This window comes from Hemitrygon akajei, chromosome 10, assembly GCF_048418815.1.
Source record: "Hemitrygon akajei chromosome 10, sHemAka1.3, whole genome shotgun sequence".
Lineage (NCBI taxonomy): Eukaryota > Metazoa > Chordata > Chondrichthyes > Myliobatiformes > Dasyatidae > Hemitrygon > Hemitrygon akajei.
This window is the reverse complement of record NC_133133.1, coordinates 126040000-126061031: the sequence shown is the minus strand read 5'-3', so window position 1 is coordinate 126061031 and position 21032 is coordinate 126040000. Positions and strand designations below refer to the sequence as shown.

General features: G+C 44.5%; 1 protein-coding gene across 4 annotated transcripts in view; it reads right to left on the bottom strand.

Moving 5' to 3' along the window:
- The window catches only part of ccdc77 (coiled-coil domain containing 77), a 71879-nt gene extending 64953 nt beyond the window's left edge, over nucleotides 1-6926 (bottom strand). For 2 of the 4 annotated variants that reach the window (XM_073058900.1, XM_073058903.1), the window contains exons 1-2: nucleotides 6285-6379; nucleotides 5807-6023 (exon numbers count right to left, since the gene is read on the bottom strand). In XM_073058900.1, the coding sequence (XP_072915001.1) occupies nucleotides 5807-6023; nucleotides 6285-6310 (243 nt within the window). In that variant the 5' untranslated portion in view covers nucleotides 6311-6379. Of the gene's footprint in view, nucleotides 1-5806; nucleotides 6024-6284; nucleotides 6391-6835 lie in introns of those variants that run through there. The other 2 variants (XM_073058901.1, XM_073058902.1) reach the window with 2 other exon arrangements.
- Between the last annotated feature and the right edge of the window lie 14106 nt (nucleotides 6927-21032).

Genomic DNA, 21032 nt, shown 5'->3' with positions numbered 1-21032 from the left:
GGTGAGGAAGTCTTACGGTGCCCTAGCTTTCATCAGCTGAGGCACTGGGTAGAGTCAAAGAGCATAGAGCATACAGAAACAACTCCTTCAGAATGAAGGGTCTTGGCCTGAAACATCAACTGTTTACTCTTTTCCAAAGACGCTGTCTGGCCTGTTGAGTTCCTCCAGCATTTCGTGTGTGATCCCATTGGCCCACACCTGGACCTCACACGTCCATACATCTCTCATCTATATACTTATGCAAACTTCTCTTAAATATTGCAATCAAACCTACATCTACTAGAAGAGCTGGAATGTCATGTTACAAATCTACTAAACATTGGCTAGGTTACACCTGGACAGTATCTATGCAGTTGTGACCATCACCTTAAAGAAGGAAGTGATTAAGAACATAGAACATAAAGCATAGAATCTCGAACATTACAGGACAGTACAGAACCTTCAGTCTACGATGCTGTGCTGACATTTTAACCTACTCTAAGATCGATCTAACCCTTCCTTCTTGTACAACACTCCTTTTTTCTATCGTCCATATGCCTCTCTAAGAGTTGCTTAAACTCACCTAATGCAAGACCAGAAGGCCACAGATGTAGAAGCAGTTTTAGGCATTTGGTCCATAGGGTCTGTTCTGCCAATCCATTATGACTGATTTATTATCCCTCACAATTCCTTTCGAGCTTCATTTTCCCCATAACCTTTGACACCTTTAATAAACAAAGACAATATCAACCTCCACTTTAAAAATACCCAATGACTTGGCCTCCACAGCCATCTGTGGCAATGAATTCCACAGATTCACCACACTCCAGCTAAAGAAATTCCTCCTCATCTTAGTTTCTAAGGGACATTCTATTCTGTAGCTGTGGCTTCTGGTCCTAGACTTCCCCACTATAGGAATCATCCTATCCATGTCTACTGCCTCTAAGCCTTTCAATCTTCAACAGGTTTCAATGAGAACCACATCATACTTCTAAATGTATCTGCCTCTATCACTGTTTCACACACCCACCAATCTCTGTGTAAAGCACTTACCACTGACATCCCACCATTACTTTCCTTCAATCACCTGAAAAGTATGCCCCCCCATTGCATTAGCCATTTCCACCTTGGGGAAAAAGTCCCTGTCTATTCACTCAATCTATGTCTCTCATCAACTTGTACACCCCTATCAAGTCTCCTCTCATCCTCCTTTACTTCAAAGAGAAAATCCCTGGCCCACTCAAACTATGCACATAAGACATGCTCCCTAGTTCAGGGAGCATCATAGTAAAACTACTCTGCACCTTCCTATTGAAAGTGGAGCTTTGATGGGACTCGGCGGTGACTCCTTTGAGCTTATCTGCAGAAATGGCTAAACTTCAACAATTAATGTCTGTCTTTTTCTCTTTTTAAAGGTGAATGGGCTTCTATCGAAGCCCCTGACCCAGAGCTACTGTCAAACGTCGGTTCTTTGCAAAGGTGGGATCTGCTCCCGTGACTCATTGATCGGCTGTTTTTCAATATCCCAAGGACATGGCCTAGAAGACAAGCACGCCTTCGGGGTTTAGAGGCTTTGTGGCCCTGTGGATGAGCCGATTCTATGCTGCTGTCCCTGACAGAAGCATTGCGGGAGAAAACGGAACATTGGGAACAGAGGATCAGCTGTCGGGGGGGGCTCTGTACTCAGCAAATCGCACGCTCTTTCTCTTATTGGTGGGGGAGAGTCTGCTGATGATTCTTGAGTCAGAAAACTTAGAAAAAAGCAACACAACAGACTTAAACACTGCAAATCAGTGAGTTGTTTCATCTTTGTTGGTCTCCCCTCTTGATGAGAAAGCGTGACGCCTTTCTGTCCCTTTATTTTTATATCAGCATGATACAGGCCCTTCGGCCCAAAAAGCTGTGCTGAACATGTCCTTACCTTAGAAATTACCTAGGGTTACCCATAGCCCTCTATTTTTCTGAGCTCCATGTACCTATCCAGGAGTCTCTTAAAATACCCTATCATATCCGCCTCCACCACCGTCGCCGGCAGCCCACTCCATGCACTCACCACTCTCTGCGTAAAAAAACTTACCCCTGACATCTCCTCTGTACCAACTTCCAAGCACCTTAAAACGGTGCCCTTTTGTGCTAGCCATTTCAGTCCTGGGAAACAGTCTCTGACTATTCACATGATCAATGCCTCTTGTCATCTTATACACCTCTATCAGATCACCTCTCATCCTCTGTCGCTCCAAGGAGAAAAGGCCGAGTTTACTCAACCTATTCTCATAAGGCATGCTCCCCAATCCAGGCAACATCCTAGTAAATCTCCTCTGCACCCTTTCTATGGTTTCCACATCCTTCCTGTAGTGAGGCAACCAGAACTGAGCACAGAACTCCAAGTGGGCTCTGACCAGAGTCCTATATAGCTGCAACATTACCTCTCTGCTCCTAAACTCAATCCACAATTGATGAAGGCCAATGCACTGTATGTCGTCTTAACCACAGAGTCACCTACGCAGCATCTTTGAGTGTCCTATGGACTCGTATCCCAAGATCCCTCTGATCCTCCACACTACTGAGTCTTACCATTAATACTATATTCTGTCATCATATTTGACCTACCAAAATGAACCACCTCACACTTATCTGGGTTGAACTCCATCTGCCACTTCTCAGCCCAGTTTTGCATCCTATCAATGTCCGACTGTAACCTCTGACAGCCCTCCACACTATCCACAACACCTCCAACCTTTGTGTCATCAGCAAATTTACTAACCCATCCCTCCACTTCCTCATCCCAGGTCATTTATAAAAATCACGAAGAGTAAGGGTCCTAGAACAGATCCCTGAGGCACTCCACTGGTCACTGACCTCCATGCAGAATATGACCTATCTACAACCACTCCTTGCCTTCTGTGGGCAAGCCAGTTCTGGATCCACAAAGCAATGTCCCATTGGATCCTATGCCTCCTTACTTTCTCAATAAGCCTTGCATGGGGTACCTTATCAATACCTTGCTGAAATCCATATACTGTCGTCCCTCGGTATCCACGGGGGGGGATTGGATCCAGGACCCCCCACAGATACCAAAATCTGTGGATGCTCAAGTCCCTTATATAAAAGGGTGCAGCATTTGCATTTAACCTCCGCACATCCTCCTGTACACTTTAAATCATCTCTAGATTACTTGTAATACCAAATACAATGTAAATAGTTGTTATACTGTATTGTTTAGCTGTACATGTTCAGTAACCATCAGTCGATGCTCCTGTGATCTTTAAGTTCTCGAGGCTGTTGCACTTTACATAGCTAGCCAGCCATCCCTTACTCGCATTAAACTCCTTCCTCTTGCTCACAACACAAGTAGCTAACAAATGAGACACGAGGCAAACAATGCTCAAACAACGAGTGCTGGAGAGATACTGAGGATCTGTGAAACGGCGGGAAGCTACAGCAGGGTATGGCTACACATCACTTCATTCGCGTGGATTCAGCGTAGTGCTCGGCATGTGGTAAATTCAAGTATCTGGAATTTTTTTTCCGAATATTTTCAATCCATAGTTGGTTGAATCCGCGGATACGGAGGACCAACTGTACACTATATCTACTGCTCTACCTTCAATGTGTTTAGTCACATCCTCAAAAAATTCAATCAAGCTTGTAAGGCACAACCTGCCTTTCACAAAGCCATGCTGACTATTCTTAATCATATGCCTCTCCAAATGTTCATAAATCTTGCCTCTCAGGATCTTCTCCATCAACTTAACAACCGCTGAAGTAAGACTCACTGGTCTATAATTTCCTGGGCTATCTCTACTCCCTTTCTTGAATAATAGAACAATATCTGCAACCCTCCAATCCTTCGGAACCTCTCCCATCCCTATTGATGATGCAAGGATCATCACCAGAGGCTCAGCAACCTCGTCCCTCGCCTCCCACAATAGCTTGGGGTCTATCTCATCTGGTCTTGGTGACTTATCCAACTTGATGCTTTCCAAAAACTGCAGTACATCCTCTTCCTTAATATCTACATGTTCAAGCTTTTCAGTCCACTGTGTCATCCCTACAATCAACAAGATCCTTTTCCCTACTGAATACTGAAGCTAACTGCTCATTAAGTACCTCTGTTATCTCCTCCAGTTCCATACACACTTTCCCACTGCCACACTTGATTGGTCCTATTGTCTCACGTCTAATCCACTTGCTCTTCACATACTTGTAGAATGCTTTGGGGTTTTCCTTAATCCTGCCCGCCAAGGCCTTCTCATGGTCCCTTCTGGCTCTCCTAATTTCTTTCTTAAGCTCCTTCTAGCTAGCCTTATAATCTTCTAGATCTCTATCATTACCTAGTGTTTTTTTTTAACCTTTTGTAAGCTCTTCCTTTCTTCTTGACTAGATTTACAACAGTCTTTGTACACCACGGTTCCTGTACCCTACCATCCTTTCCATGTCTCATTGGAACGAACCTATGCAGAACTCCACGCAAATATCCCCTGAACATTTGCCACATTTTTCCCATACATTTCCCTGAGAACACCTGTTCCCAATTTATGCTTCTAAGCTCCTGCCTGATCCCCTTACTCCAATTAAACGCTTTCCTAACTTGTCTGTTCCTGTCCATCTCCAATGCTATGGTAAGGGCGATAGATCACTATCTCCAAAATGCTCTCCCACTGAGAGATCTGACACCTGACCAGGTTCATTTCCCGATACCAGATCAAGTACAGCCTCTCCTCATGTAGGCTTATCTACATATTGTGTCAAGAAACCTTCCTGAATACACCTAACAAACTCCACCCCATCTAAACCTCTCACTCTAGGGACATGCCAATCAACATTTGGGAAATTAAAATCTCCCACCACAACAACCCTGTTATTACACCTTTCCAGAATCTGTCTCCCTATCTGCTCCTCAATATCCCTGTTACCATTGGGTCCCTGTTACTATTGTATTCTCCAAAAACAAACCAGTTGACATCTACCAGAATAAAATTTCACCTGTCATTTCCCTGCCTAGTTTAACAATATCAATATCACCCTGTAGCCTATGAGTATTACCCTAACTACAATGCCAACTGATTTTATCTGCAAACTTACTAATTATTCCTCCTACATACATAGTCAATTTGTTCATGTCCATAGATGGCAAAGGGTCCCAGCACACCGCTTACCAGGTGCCTATAACAAAAACAGCCCCCTCACCCGTAACCACCCTCGAAGCTACGAGGTCCTCAGCCTTTTCTATGCCATGGTCCAAAACCATTAAGCAAAGGATCTGTGGATCCCAGTTTGGGAACCTTTGCTCTCTGAACCTGAAGGTTGAAATACCCTATACTCTGTGATTTGTCTACAGATCTGCTTCTTTATCTCTTGACATTTGTTCAGAGGCCTGTAACATACCATGGCAACACAATCCACACATTTTGTTCCCAAGCCCACTCTGGTCACATTTGAAAAGCACTCCCTCATCACAGTAATGGACTTGATAATCAATGCCACCTCCTCCCCTACATTCCCCCACCCCTATCACAACTGAAGAGTCCATATCTTTGAGCTAAAAACTAACTACAGTTTGAAAGCAGAATGTAAGAGTTACAGAAATAGAATCGTGGGCCTTCGAAACAATAACTAATAACGTAGCGGTTCCAGCGAGAGGCAGAAAATGGGAACTAATCAGCTAGGAATCCACAAAGACCGTATGGCCCAACCTTCATCTGTATCATACCTGTTCTATATATATTTGGCAGTTAAATGGAAAATAATTACTCAATTCTTTCTAACGACAATCACACAGGATTGACAGTTATTTTACATTCAGTCTGAGCTTGCTGAGACCCACCTGTTCTTCATACGTGGCTTTGTACTTCTCCAGTTTTCCCATAAGATTTTCATGCTCCTCATCGAACTGTGCAATTTTTTTACGGTAGTACTCCAACAGTTCCCGGGAAGGACGGAGAAAAGCCAAGCGCTCGTTTACTGACGGAATGGGCGGAGAACGATCATGCTGGGGTGTTAGCTGTTTATTCGAGTGGGCTGAATTACGGCCCATTGTAGATCTACAAAGCAAAATCAAAACTTTCTAAACGGATTATACGGGGGGGGGGGGGAAGAGCCTATGTTCTGTGGCGAATATGGAGGCTCACTGGAAACGCTCAACAGGTCAGGCAGAATAAGTGGAGAGAGAAACAGTTAACGTTATCACTGATACCGACAGACTGGTTCGGCGCAGCTGGGAGGCTTTGGCGTGGGCAAGCCCAGGGAACCCAGACCCGCATCGGACCGGACCGGACGGCGCACTTCCCTCCCGCAGAACTCACCGCGCACCGCACCCCCTACTCTCCATCCGGGCCCGACCCGCAGCAACAACCCGCCACCAGAACCCGCACTCGCGCCCCGCACACCTCCACCAATCATTGACCACCCAGCTCCAGGCGCAGCCAATCAGCAACCGGAACGCCGGTGATTGGACTGAGAGTTAGCTGGGCATGCGCGGTGGGGAGAAGGAGGGGAGTCTGGGTGAGCACACAGGAAGCGAGATGTTTTGATGCAACACGCAAAATACTGGCGGAAGTCAGCAGACCAAGGGGCATCTGTGGTGATGAATAAACAATTGACGTTATCGAAACATTGACTGTTTATTTCCATAAATGCTGCCCGACCTGCTGAGTTCTTGCAGCATTTTGTGTGTGTTGCATTGCGTTACAGGCATGCCTGCCCATCGCCTCCCTCCGGTGCTCCATCCCCTTTTCTTTCTTCCATGGCCCTCTTATCTCTTTCACCAATCAACTTTCCAGCCCTTCACCAGCAACCCCCTCCTTCCGATTTCTCTTGTCACCTTGTGTTTGTGTTTCTCACCGCCCTTCCCCACCTTTTAACTGTGACGCCTCATCTTTTATTCTCGGTCCGAAACGTCGATTGTATTATTTTTCATGGATACTGCCTGGCCTGCTGAGGTCCTCTCGCATTTTGTGTGTGTTGTTGGCTGCAGAATGTCCTGTGTTTCTGAGGTGTTTTGGTGGTTGTTGCAGGATGTGAAAATGTGGTTGAGCTGGCAGCAGCTGATTAAAAGCGGATGTGTTCCTAACAATCCACCTGGTGTTGTTCAATCATCTTTGAAAACAGTTTTTTTTAATGATTGAACACAGATTCGTGATAGCTCAATTGTCCTGCATTATAATTTAATTTCTACTTGTTAACTGTTCGCTGAGCTGAACTTTCCCATTTCTCTGTTAAATAGGTGGGGTCCCAAATGAAATGATTTTCAACTGTATTCACCAAGGAGGAGGACACTGGGGATAGTTCAAGGAGGGGTACATATTTAATCTGGAGCAGATCAATATCAAGGAGGAGAAGATGTTAGATGACGTGGTATGCATAAGGGTTCATAAATTCCCAGAGCTGAGTGAGATCTGTGCAGGTTGTTATGGGAAGCAAAGGAGGAGATAGCTGAGGCTTGACATAGATTTTTAAATTTTCATTAGACACAGGTGAAATAGCAGAAGACTGGGTGATGGCTAATGTTCAAAGCTCAGGGTAAACATAGCTATCAAAGTACATATATTTTACCATATACTAGAGATTCATTTTCTTGTAGGCTTTTACTGGAAAATGAAGAAATACAATAGAATTTATGAAAAACTATACACAAAGACTGACGAACAACCATTGTGCAAAAGAAGACAAACTGACCAAATATGAAAAAATACTGAGAATATGAGTTATAAAAAGTCCTTGAAGTGTCGGTCGTAGAATCAGTTCAGAGTTGTGACGTGTGAAGTTACTCGCACTGGTTCAGGAGTTAATTGAGAAAGGGCAGGGATAAACCAGGTAACCATAAGTAGGTGAACTTGTTGTCAGTGGTAAGGAAATCCTAACGGATGGGATTTGCATACATTAGGCAAGCCGGAGCTTTCATCGTGGAGAAGAATACTGGAAATCGTTCAGGAAGAGGTGGAAGGACAGGTTTTGGCCATGCTTTTGATGGATACAGAAAGCTTGACCCAGAATATGTACAGTATCAGGATGAGGGATTTCAGTACGAGGTTAGGCTGCTCATTCTTACTGAAGTAAATTAAACTCTGTAGATTTGATGGAGATATAGAAGATTACAAGTGAGTTACTATAGATGGGTTAGACAATAGTTCATTGATAAATTTGGGGGGCAAAGGTTAGAAGGGAAATGTGAGGAAATAAAATAGTAGAGGCTGTTACCTGGAATTCACCACCTTTAAGGGTGGTGGAAACAATCTGGCTTCGGAAGGAAATTAATATGATGCTGGAGAGACTAACTTGCAATGCTAACAGGAAGGAGAAGCAGGATGAGACTAATGGCTTTATTATCCTCTGAGCTGGCACAGATTCAGTGGGCCAAATGGCCTCCATCTATGCTGCAAACAAATATGACTCCATACTGGCACTTGTCAGTGTAGTTATGAGGTGTGGTCTGAAAGCATAAGGTGGCAGGGCTGGGGTGGGGGGAGAATAGTACTGAGGGGCTGTGGAGAGGAGGGGTGGTGGAATAGGTTAGTGGGTGGAGGTGTTGATCAGCCTTACGGCTTGGGGGAAATAACTGTTTTTGAGTCTAGTGGTTCTGGCGTGGATGCTCTTCCCTGTTGGGAGTGAGACAAATAGCCCATGAGCAGATTGGGCTGGAATTTTATTGATACAGCACACCTTTTTCCGGCACCTTTCTGTATATGATGGAGGGCAGGCTGGTGCCAGCGCTGCATTGGGAATTGTAGTGCCCACCCGTCCGCCGCATTGTGTACCACACAGTGCTGCAGCATGATAGGATGCTAATAACCGTGCATATGGAGAAGGTTGTGAGTATCAATGTGCATAGCTCTCTTCAGCCTCAGAAAACAGAGGCATTGCTGAGCTTTGGGGAATATGTTCCGGACCATGAGAGGTTGTGTGTGATGTGCACTCCCAGGAGTTTGAAACTGCTTGCACTTTCCACTGCTTTACGCTTACCCCGTCCTCCAATGGAGCTGAGGAGAACCATTATACTTGGTGGCAGTTAAACCAATCCTCCTGATTTCAAAACATGTCAAAAGCACTGCCACATTCTGAGTTACAAACTCAGTCCTTACTCATGTTAGTCCCTGCTCTGACTCTCTCCCAAACTTAGTAACTCCAACCATTCCAGGTCCCAGACAATGAATTCAAATATTTCTAAAAAGAAATATACAACCAAAGTAAAACAAAACCAGGAAAAAGAGGAAATCGGAAACAAAATAACCAAGTTGCTCAACTACTGTAGGATTTATTACAATTTGATTCTCTGCTGTGGTGCTTTATGACTCCAACTCAATTGGCAATGAGACATTGAATTTCATCAGAAGGTAAGGAAATACAGAACCTTCGGGGCAGATTCATCGATTCAGATGACGAGGTGCTGTAGTTGGATATCTAGTTGGATAAAGAGGTTTGGTAGCTGTTGGAAGACAGATTGCATTTACTTTGTCAGATGAAGCAAAACTGCAGCCACTTTGAAGAGGAGGTTCCATATCCAGTGGGAAGATGAAGCATCCAATTTAGGAGCAGCATTCAATTGTCCGATGAAGTGCAATGTTTTATTAAAGACTTAATATTCCACTTTATTGAATTGAGAGCTACTGCATCTCATCAGAAGATGCCTTTTATCCTGCAGAAATGCTGAATTAAGTTGGAAGAAAGTATTCTTTCTCCAATTGGAAACTGGGGCTCAGATTCTTGTCAGATGATGAGGCACCGCATCTGGTCAGAGAACTAGGTAATGAGTCTGATCATAAAATATGTAGCAACACACACAAAATGATGGAGGAACTCAATAGATCAGCCAGCATCTATGGAGGGGAATAAACACTCGATATTTCCAGCTGGGACCTTTCATCAGGACTGGAAAGAAAAGAGGACAAAGCCAGAATAAGAATGTGGGGGAGAGGAAGAACTACAGGTGGCAGGTGATAGGTGAGACCAGATGAGGGTGGAAGGTGGGTGGGTGGAGTGAGGGATATGATGTAATAAGCTGGAAGGTGATTGGTGGAAGAAGTAAATGGCTGAAAAAGGAATCTGATAGGACAGAAGAGTAGACCATGAGAAAAGGGAAGGTGGGGGGCACCAGAGGGAAGTGATGGACAGATGAGAAAAAGAGAAGGGATAAGAGGAGAGCCAGAATGAGAAATTGAAAAAGAGAGAAGAGGGAATAATTACCAGAAATCAGAGAAATTGATGGTCATGCCATCAGGTTGGAGGCAACACAGAAGGAATATGAGGTATTAATCCTCCAACCTGAGAGTGGCTTCACAGTGGCAGTAGGGGAGGCCGTGGGCCGACATTTTGGAGTGGGAATGGGAAGTAAAACGGGTGGCTACTGGGATAATACATAAATCCATGTTCTATTCATCCAGGGGCTGAGATTTTGTGTTTGCTGTGAACATAAGGTTCTGTATATGGTCAGAAGAGATTACTGAGTCTCTATGGAGGATGACGTATATGGTCTAGTCAGAGGAAGAGCTGCTGGAAGTAGGGTCTACACTCCTAGGTCTGCCTCCTCGGGAGATGAGGAGTTATATTTGATGAATCCCACCTCCGGTCGGAAGGTCATGTACTGTAGCTTATTGCTATACCTTTGGTCCCACACCAGCAGACTCAGGAAGTTTTATTCCCTTCAAGTATTGGGCTCCTGAACCAGCACAATTCGGAACCAATTCTCGGACTTACGTAAAGTTCTTCATGGAATTCTATTGTCTTTTTGTTTACCTATAAATGCCTGCAAGAGAACGTATCTGAAGGTGGTATCCGGTAATGTGTACATTGATAATAAATTTACTTTGAACTTTTTCAGGAGCTGAGGGACTGCACCTTGTTGAAGGCTGAGGTGCCGTATCTTATCATGAATGGATAAGGCTTTGCATCCTGTTGGAGGGCGAGTGCTGCATGTGGTTGGAATATTCCACGACATTTTAACTCAGGAGGCAAGATGCAGCATCACCGGAGAGGGAGTTGCTGAATCTGTGTGGAAGATGAGGGACTGCACCTATTCCAAAGATGGCATCTGGCAGCTGGACGGACGTTGAAGTACAATCTCCAGGCAGTGAACAAGTTAGTTTCTGATCGGAAGAGGAGATGCTGCATGTGGTGTGAGAGTGAAATCCCATTCTTAATTTGGAGATGAGGTGCTGGATCCTCAATGACTAAGTGCTTTATCCGGTTTGGAAGAGTAGAGCGCAGTTAACTTACTGGATCTCGGGGAAAGGTTTTGAGGCAGCTCACTGCTGCAGCTCTTGGAGTTGTTGTCTCACGGCGCCAGGAAGGCGGGTTGAAGCCTGACCTCAGTACGGTCCGTGTGGGGGTCGGCAGATTCCTCCTCTGAACTCGTGGGTGGCCCATTTCCTCTGCCATCCCCACTGTGTGGGCTGTTGGCCAGTAAACTCCCCCAAGTGTCAGTGGTAGGATCTGTGCAGAGTTGATGGGAAAGTGAGGAGATGATGGGATTAAGGTAAGCACAAAAGGCAGCATCTCGTTGGACAATGAGGGACTCCTGTACATCTATTTTGCAGATGAGGTTCCTTATCCAGACTGCTGCTGGGTTGCGGCAGAATAGAAAATGCTGCAAAGGACTGGTAGGTTAAATGCTGCCTAGAATGTGAAATGTTTTAGCTAATTAGAAGAAAAGGTGGGCTCCCCTATCTTTACACTTGTGGCTATACCTTCCATTTTCATTGTTTTATGGTTGAACTGTTTTCAATTGCCTTGTCTACGTTGATTTACACCCCACCACATACATTGCTTCTCTCACCCTCGTCCCCAACCCAACCAGTGCAGCCTGGTTGTTTTTCTGTTTCTCCATTTCCAATGAAGAGTCCTCCACATGAAATGTTAGGTCTGATTCTCTCCCCGTTGATGCTGTGTTCCAGCATTCTCTGCTTTTATTGCATCTCGAGGCTTTTATTTATGTTTGTGTCCTACATATCAGGCTTGGCATTAGTATCAAAACAGCATAAAGTGCTTCAATCACAGCAGTATCTTGTTCAATCCAAGTAGCTTGTAAAAGTACATATCACAGTTCCCTCCATTGGATGAAAAGTGGCTGATATCTTGAGAAACTTTTGCTCCAAAATGTTTGAGTCTGTAAGATTTGTCATTGTCAATTTGTCATTAATTTAACTTAATTCGAAAGACCTGTTCGGACAAGAACAAATTGCTATAGATATTGGCTATAGCCAATTATTATCCAGTTGTATCCGGTACCTAGAAGCTATACTGAACAAAGATGATAATCCCCAAAACTGAGAGGCTCCCCCTGTGTGTGACTGTGACATGTTTCTCTTGAGAGGAGCATTGGACGGGAAGCCTCAGCTCTCTACCATCCAGGCTTCCCTCTGCTCTCGCCAGTGGCAGAAGGAGTTTAGCTCAGATAAACATGAGATTTTGCATTTGGTAAGGCAAACCAGGGAAGTACTTGCATAGTTAATGGTAGCACTGGGGAGCTTTGTAGTACCTATGAACACAGATCCACAATTTTTTGAAGGAGGTGAAGAAGTCTTTTGACATGCTGGTCTTCAGTGAGTACAAGTGTTGGGGCATCAAGGGCATGCTCTCTTCTTATTACTGCCATCAGGGAGGGGGTACAGGAGCCTGAAGACCCACACTCCATGATTCAGGAACAGTTTCTTCCCCTCGGAGCAGTTCATGAACACAGTTTTGTTATTCATTTCTTTCATGCAATTTATTTTTGTGATTGATTTTTTTAAAAGTGTCTTGCTGCTGGAAAACAACACATTTCAACGTCATATGACAGTGATGATAAACCTGATCTGTTGACAGCAGGTTCTCTTCCTCCTGATAATGTTCATATCTATCTCTCCCCCTCCCCTCCCCCTCTCCATCTCTCCCCTCTCCATCTCTCCATCTCTCCATCTCTCCATCTCCCCATCTCCCCATCTCCCCATCTCCCATCTCCCATCTCCCATCTCCCATCTCCCATCTCCCATCTCCCATCTCCCATCTCCCATCTCCCATCTCCCATCTCCCATCTCCCCATCTCCCCCTCTCCCTCCACATCACTTCTAATTGATCTTAACCATTAGCTACATTTATATCCAGCGGTATTACTGTTCTTTTCAAAAATATATCTTATTCTTCTGTTATTATTGTGTTTCTCATCACCCCTGTTTTCTTTCCTGCTGACTGAGTTGCTCCTTGAATGGAAGGTACTATGGTTGAGAATTCTGTGGTGCAGGTTGCTTGTATCAGTAAACAGGCCCTTTGAATTTCAGCCCCTCCTTTGTTTTCATTATCTCTCAGATGTGTTTCTGTCTCCGTTTCCTGTTTCTCTGTTAGCATGTTGCTGGTAGATTAAAGGTAGCCTTTCTGTCTCAGGGTGTTTGTTTCAAACACAAGTTCAAAGTAAATTTATTGTCAAAATATGTATTTGTCGAGATTCACTTTCTTGCAGGCATTCACAGTAGAAAAAAGAAATACAATAGAATCAATTAAAAAATCTATATACAGACAAGATTCTCCAACATCCTATGTGCAAAAGAAGACAAACTGTGCAAATACTATAAATAGCTAAATAATACTGAGAACATGAGCTGTAGAGGCATTGACCACAAGTCTGTAGGTTATGGAATCAGTTCAGTGTTCTGGTGAGTGAAGTTATCCACACTAGCTCAGGAGCCTGATAGTTGAAGGGTAATAACGGTTCCTGAACCTGGCGATGTGGGAGCCAAGGTTCATGTTTCTTCTTCTTGATGGCAGCAGCTAGAAGAGTGCATTGTCAACATTGTGGGAACAATACTATATAGTCCTACATAAACACAAGAAATTCTGCAGATGCTGGACATTCAAAACAACACACACAAAATGCTGGAGGAACTCAGCAGGTCAGGCAGCACCTATGGAAACAAATAAACAGTTAAAGTTTCAGGCTGGGAAGGGCTAGAGAGGAAAGTATCTAATAGGAGAGGAGAGTAGTCCAGAGGACAAAGGAAAGGAGGAGGAGGGGGGAACCCAGGGGTAGGTGATAGGCAGGTGAGAAGAGGCAAGATGCTGAGTGGAGAATATAAGAAAGGAGGAGTGGGAGGGATTTTTTTACTGGAAGATGAAATCGATATTCATGCCATCAAGTTGGAGGCTACCCAGACAGAATATACGGTGTTGCTCCTCCACCCTGAGGGTGACATCATCGTGGAACAAGAGGAGGCTGTGGACTGACATGTTGGAATGGGAATCAAAATTAAAATATTTGGCCACTGGGAAAAAATGAATGTACGTATGTAGTACTTTGGCCACTTGCATGGAAACGAGCCGGGAGAGAGATGAGTGGGGAGGGATGAATGGACAAGGGAATCATGCAGGGAGTGATCCTTGTGGAAAGCAGGGAGAGAGGTGCAGGTAATACGTTTGGTGGTAGGGTCCATTTGGAGATGGTGGAAGTTGCGGGGAATGATGTGTTTAATGCAGAGGCTGGTGGGGTGGGAGATAAGGAAAAGAGGAACTCGATCACTGATAAGGTGGTGGGAAAATGGGTTGAACATGGATGTTCAGGAAATGGGGGAGATGCAGGTGAGGGCAGCATCAGTGGTGGAGGAAGGGGAACTCCATTCTTTGAAAGAGGAGGACATCTCCGAAGCCCTGGAAAGGAAAGCCTCGCCCTGGGAACAGATGCAGCGGAGACAAAGGAACTGAGAAAAGGGAATACTATTCTTACAGGAGACAGAGTGGGAAGTATCGTCAAGATAGCCATGTGAGTCAGTAGGTTTGTGTTGGGTGACAGTGTGTCTCCAGAGATGGAGACAGAGAGATCGAGAAAGGGGAGGGAGGTGTCAGAAATGCATCGCGAATTTCAGGGCGGAGTGGAAGCTGCTCCCGGGATGGAGCTTTCCTTTCCAGGGCCTGTCGCTCCATCACATCATTCTCCAGATTCTCTGCCATCTCCAAAAGGATCCTACCACAAAACATATCTCTATCTCCGCCCCCCAACCTGTCTGCTTTTCACAGGGATCTCGCTCTCTCTCTCTCTCTCTCTCTGATTCTCTTATCCATTGTCCCTGCTTACTAATCACCCTCCTAGCACCTGACCATTCACCTGCTCCCACACCTCCATTTAGGGCCCTAAACAGTCCCTCCAGGTGAGGTAATATTTCAACTGCAAATCTGCTGGGGTTGTCTATTGTGTCCAGTGCTCCTGGTGGGGCCTCCTCTACGTTGGTGAGACCCGCCGAAAATTGGGGGTACTGCCTCATTGAGCACCTGCACTCCATCTGCTGAAAGTGGAACTTCCCAGTGGCCAAATATGGATTTCTCCTTTCCCCCTCTTCTTCTATTCCCCAGTCTGGCTTCTTACCTCCTCCTGCCCCCCCCCTTCTCTTTCTTCCTTGGTTCACTCTCTGATTCAGATTCCTTCCTCTCCAGCTCTTTACCTTTCCTACCCACCTGACTTCACCTATCAGCTCTTCTAACTACCCTCTCCCCATCTTTTTATTCTGGCACCTTCCCCCTACCCTTTCAGTTCTGAAGAAGGGTGTTGGCTTGAAACATCAACTGTTTATTCATTTCCATAGACACTGCCTGACCTGCTGAGTTCCTCCAACGTTTTGTGTGTGTTGCTGCAGTCCAAGTTATTGCTCTGACTTTTGCACCCTGCACATTTTAAACTCAGTTCCTTTTCAGCGTATGATTTGCAGTTACCATCATTTACTGTCTCAGGAGACGCGTTTGTGACTACAGCAACAAGCTTTGTTTCTCAACCTTGCACTGTGTTGTAATAACCTTCACAACATTGTTCCATTGAGGTTACAAATTAGAACACTAGGACACATCAGGTAATGTTAAATTAAACTTACAGTTTAAAAATATAATGCTCCTTATTTAAGTCACCATTTTGACTTTCTGGACCAAAGCAATACCCTGATTTATGACAAAATGTTAGAACTATTGCTTCCTCAAGAAAAAGAGCAGGTTGTGGTTTTCTTGAGAAAGTCTGTTTGTACACTGTGAAGAAGCTTTGTGGTGATCATAAGCAATATTTTATCCAAAGTCCACAAGAGAAATTTTACAGTGATGTTGATGGATTTAAGGACCTGATTTCCATGGAAATGTTGAATAGGGGAGGATTGTACTTCCTGGAGAGCAAGAGAATGAGGGGAGGTCTTGCAGAGGTATACAGGTACTGTATATAGTGTACTGTATTATAAAGGTATTGTAAATGTATGTCGGCTTTTTCCATTGAGGTTTGTGAGACTAGAACCAGATGACATGCATTAAGGATGAAAGGTAAAGTGTTTAATGGGAATATGGTTGCCACAAGAGGACACAGGTTTAAAGTGCTGGGGAGTAGGTACAGAGGAGATGTCAGGGGTGAGTTTTTTACTCAGAGTGGTGAGTGCGTGGAATGGGCTGCCGGCAACGGTGGTGGAGGCGGATACGATAGGGTCTTTTAAGAGACTTGTGGATAGGTACATGGAGCTTAGAAAAATAGAGGGCTGTGGGTAAGCCTAGTAATTTCTAAGGTTGGGACATGTTCGGCACAACTTTGTGGGCCGAAGGGCCTGTATTGTGCTGTAGGTTTTCAATGTTTCTATGTTTTTCTATGAGGGGGAACATCTTCACCTAAAGGGTGGTGCGAGTATTATACGAGCTACCAGTAGAAGTGGTTCAGTTGTTACACTTAGTCATGTTTGGATAGCTACATGATGGGAGGGTTATGGAAGGCTGTTGTTCATGTACACGTAGTTAGGACTAGGCAGAAGATCAGGCTGGCCTCGACTAGATGGGTCAAGGGTCCTGATTCCGTGCTGTTGTATTCAGTGATTCAATGACTCCAAAGTAAAAAGAACCTTCACAGCAGACTTTGAATTTCTTCATCAAAGCTGAGTATAGATCATGCTTCTTCAGCAATGCAGCATTTCCATGTTGTTTCTCCTATCTGAGAGCATGTGTTTGGGCTCTCACTTTTTGGAAATTGTTGTGAATGCTGAAGTATTGGCACTACTGCTTTGGCTCACAGATTAGGGAACACCAGTCTGGGCTCTCCTGTTTGGTCTCCTCTGCTTTCAAACATCAGAATCAGGTTAAATATCACAGGCATAGGTCAAGAAATATGTTGTTTTCCAGCAGCAGTACAATGCAATACATAGTAACAGAAACCATAAATTACAGTTAGAAGTATACATAAAAATAAATCACTTAAGTATTACAAAAAGGATGAAAAAAATATTGAGGAAGTGTTCATGTGTTCATTGTCCATTCAGAAATCTAATGGAGTAGGGGAAAAAACTGTTCCTGAAACTTTGAGTGTGTGTCTTCAAGGTCCTGTACTCCTCCTTGATGGTGTTGAGATGATCTGGGAGTGAAGCATATTCATGTTAGGCTTCGCTTTGCAGGAAGTAATGTCCTGCAAATGCTGGCACAGCTGATATGCATCTGATTTCATCTCTAACCTCAAGAAGAATAGTTTGTTTGCTCTGAAGACAGTGTTCTGAAGGTAACCGGGACTTCTAGTAAAGTTGTTGATCACTGCTCTTGAATGCTATAGATCTAGCCCTCAGCAGAGTGCAAATCTCCTGGTTCATCTATGACTTGATTTGGATATGTCTGGTGTGTTCTCAAAGCCACACACTCATCCACACAGGTTTTGATAAAGTCAGTGACAAACGCGGCATTTTCATTCAGACTCAAAAATGAATCCCCGAATATTACAAGGATGTTGCCTGGATTGGGGAGCATGCCTTAATAGAATAGGCTGAGTGAACTCGGCCTTTCTCCTTGGAGCGACGGAGGATGAGGGGCGACGTGATAGAGGTATATAAGATGATGAGAGGCATTGATCGTGTGGATAGTCAGAGGCTTTCTCCCAGGGTGAAATGGCTAGCATGATAGGGCACAGTTTTAAGGTGCTTGGAAGCAGGTACAGAGGAGATGTCAGGGGTAAGTTTTTTATGCAGAGAGTGGTGAGTGCATGGAATGGGCTGCCGGTGACTGTGGTGGCGGATATGATAGGGTATTTTAAGAGTCTCCTGGACAGGTACATGGAGCTCAGAAAAATAGAGGGCTATGGGTAACCCTAGGTAATTTCTAAGGTAAGGACATGTTCAGCACAGCTGAAGGGCCTGTATTGTGCTGCTGGTTTTTCTATGTTTGTATTCATAGTTCACTGATTCAAAGCAGTCCTGTAAGCACTACTCTAACTGCCTTGACCATCCCTTCTTAGTCCTCACCACTGGAGCTGTGGTCTTTAGTCTCTGCCTATAAATTAGATGTAGAAGTACAGCCAAGTGATTTGGACTTTCCAAAGTATGGGTGTGGGATGGCATGGGAAGCATTCTTGATAGTGGTCAAGAGTGTTGGCTCCTCTGGTTGCACAAGTGATATGTTGGTCATAATTGGTCAGAGGCTTCTTCCAGCTGGCCTGGTTGCATTTTTCCACAATGATAGGGAAGGTATCTCTTTGACCACTTCAGATTTGGCTTCATTGTTTGGACACTCATGTTTGGGGCTATTGTTAGAGTACTTCAGTTAACGTACTTAAGCTGGTGAGCTTCTGTTTGGACGTACATACAAGGGATGTGGGCTTCACAGGCTGAGCCATCATTTAGCAACCCAGCCTTAATGGCCCTTGAGAAGTAGCTGGTGAGCTCTCTTGTTGAAATATTGTCATTCTGGCCTTGGAAGGGTGATAGGTTCTGGAAGAGTAACTGAAAAAAGAGTTGAGAGCAAGTTCCAAATGGTTATGTTAAATACTTAGGAAGTCAGATTTAACCTGCCTGGTTCTGTGCAACACGTTTTGAAAATATCCAGAGGCCTTGGGATGCATTTGAGGTTGTCTGGAGTTCAGAATGAGGAACTTAAGTTATCTAACAGTAACAAAAAAGCAAAAAAAATTGCAGATGTTGAAATCAGCTGAAAATATTATCTGAAGTGTTTACCCCTTCTCTTTTTCTGCTGAGTATCTCCAACGTTTTTGTTTGTATTTCATAATATAGTTATTTCTTCTGAGGCCAAAAGGCACTGAAGAAGTTTGAGGGATGTGTGACATGTTTCTGTGGATTCCTGAAAATCCAACATCGTCTATTTGTAGTACAAGCAAATTGAGATCAAAACAACCTGGGTCCTTGTTATTCAAGTGCCTGTCACAAAATCCCTTCCTGCAACCAAGTCTCCCCATGTTCAGCATTAGATAGATAGATACTTTATTCATCCCCATGGGGAAATTCAACTTTTTTCCAATGTCCCATACACTTGTTGTAGCAAAACTGATTACATACAATACTTAACTCAGTAAAAAAAATATGATATGCATCTAAATCACTATCTCAAAAAGCATTAATAATAGCTTTTAAAAAGTTCTTAAGTCCTGGCGGTAGAATTGTAAAGCCTAATGGCATTGGGGAGTATTGACCTCTTCATCCTGTCTGAGGAGCATTGCATCGATAGTAACCTGTCGCTGAAACTGCTTCTCTGTCTCTGGATGGTGCTATGTAGAGGATGTTCAGAGTTATCCATAATTGACCGTAGCCTACTCAGCGCCCTTCGCTCAGCTACCGATGTTAAACTCTCCAGTACTTTGCCCACGACAGAGCCCGCCTTCCTTACCAGCTTATTAAGACGTGAGGCGTCCCTCTTCTTAATGCTTCCTCCCCAACACACCACCACAAAGAAGAGGGCGCTCTCCACAACTGACCTATAGAACATCTTCAGCATCTCACTACAGACATTGAATGACACCAACCTTCTTAGGAAGTACAGTCGACTCTGTGCCTTCCTGCACAAGGCATCTGTGTTGGCAGTCCAGTCTAGCTTCTCGTCTAACTGTACTCCCAGATACTTGTAGGTCTTAACCTGCTCCACACATTCTCCATTAATGATCACTGGCTCCATATGAGGCCTAGATCTCCTAAAGTCCACCACCATCTCCTTGGTCTTGGTGATATTGAGACGCAGGTAGTTTGAGTTGCACCATATCACAAAGTCCTGTATCAGTTTCCTATACTCCTCCTCCTGTCCATTCCTGACACACCCCACTATGGCCGTGTCATCAGCGAACTTCTGCACATGGCAGGACTCCGAGTTATATTGGAAGTCTGATGTGTACAGGGTGAACAGGACCGGAGAGAGTACGGTTCCCTGTGGCGCCCCTGTGCTGCTTACCACCGTGTCAGACCTACAGTCTCCCAACCGCACATACTGAGGTCTATCTGTCAAGTAGTCCACTATCCAATCCACCATGTGAGAGTCTACTCCCATCTCCGTTAGTTTGTGCCTTAAGATCTTGGGCTGGATGGTGTTAAAGGCACTAGAGAAGTCAAGGAATGTAATCCTCACAGCACAACTGACCCCATCTAGGTGAGAGAGTGATTTGTGCAGCAGATACGTGATAGCATCCTCCACTCCCACCTTCTCCTTATACGCAAACTGAAGAGGATCCTGGGCGTGCCTGGTTTGTGGCCTCAGATTCTGTATTATCAGCCGCTTACATCAGATTATCAGATCTTACATATGATTTCAAAGAAATAAATTAGGAAAAAAACTGCATTCACCAGTTATTGACAAAAGACTCAGAGAGGGGACTAATGGGAATGTTTTACCGCAATTTGTTATGATTTGGAATATGCTGTTGAAAAGGTTGAGGTTCCAAAGGGAGTTTGGAAAAACATTGAACAACTGCTATGAATTAGGCGGAGTTTTGGTGAACGATCTCACCCTGAAACATCGATTGTTTATTCCTCTCCATTGATGCTACCTGAGCCACCGAGTTCCTCCAAGATTTTGGTGTGTTCTGTGAGTGTAACTACCTGGACCACCCCTACAGAGAGCGGCTGTGACCAATCAGGTCGTGCATTTCGTGGATGGGCTCTGAAGGTACCAATAGGAAGACCCACTCTCAATCAATGAAGGGCTTTGTTTTTGCCAGCGAGGCCAATAGGCATCGAGCAGGTACAGCCAATAGCGTTGCACCTCTGCGGAGTCGGCCAATCGGCGCAAGAACGAGATCTTTAAACCGCACACGGGAGCACTACGCCCGATCCTTCCGCCGTTTTGAAAACATGAGCTCCGGTGCTTCAGCGCCTGGATCGTAA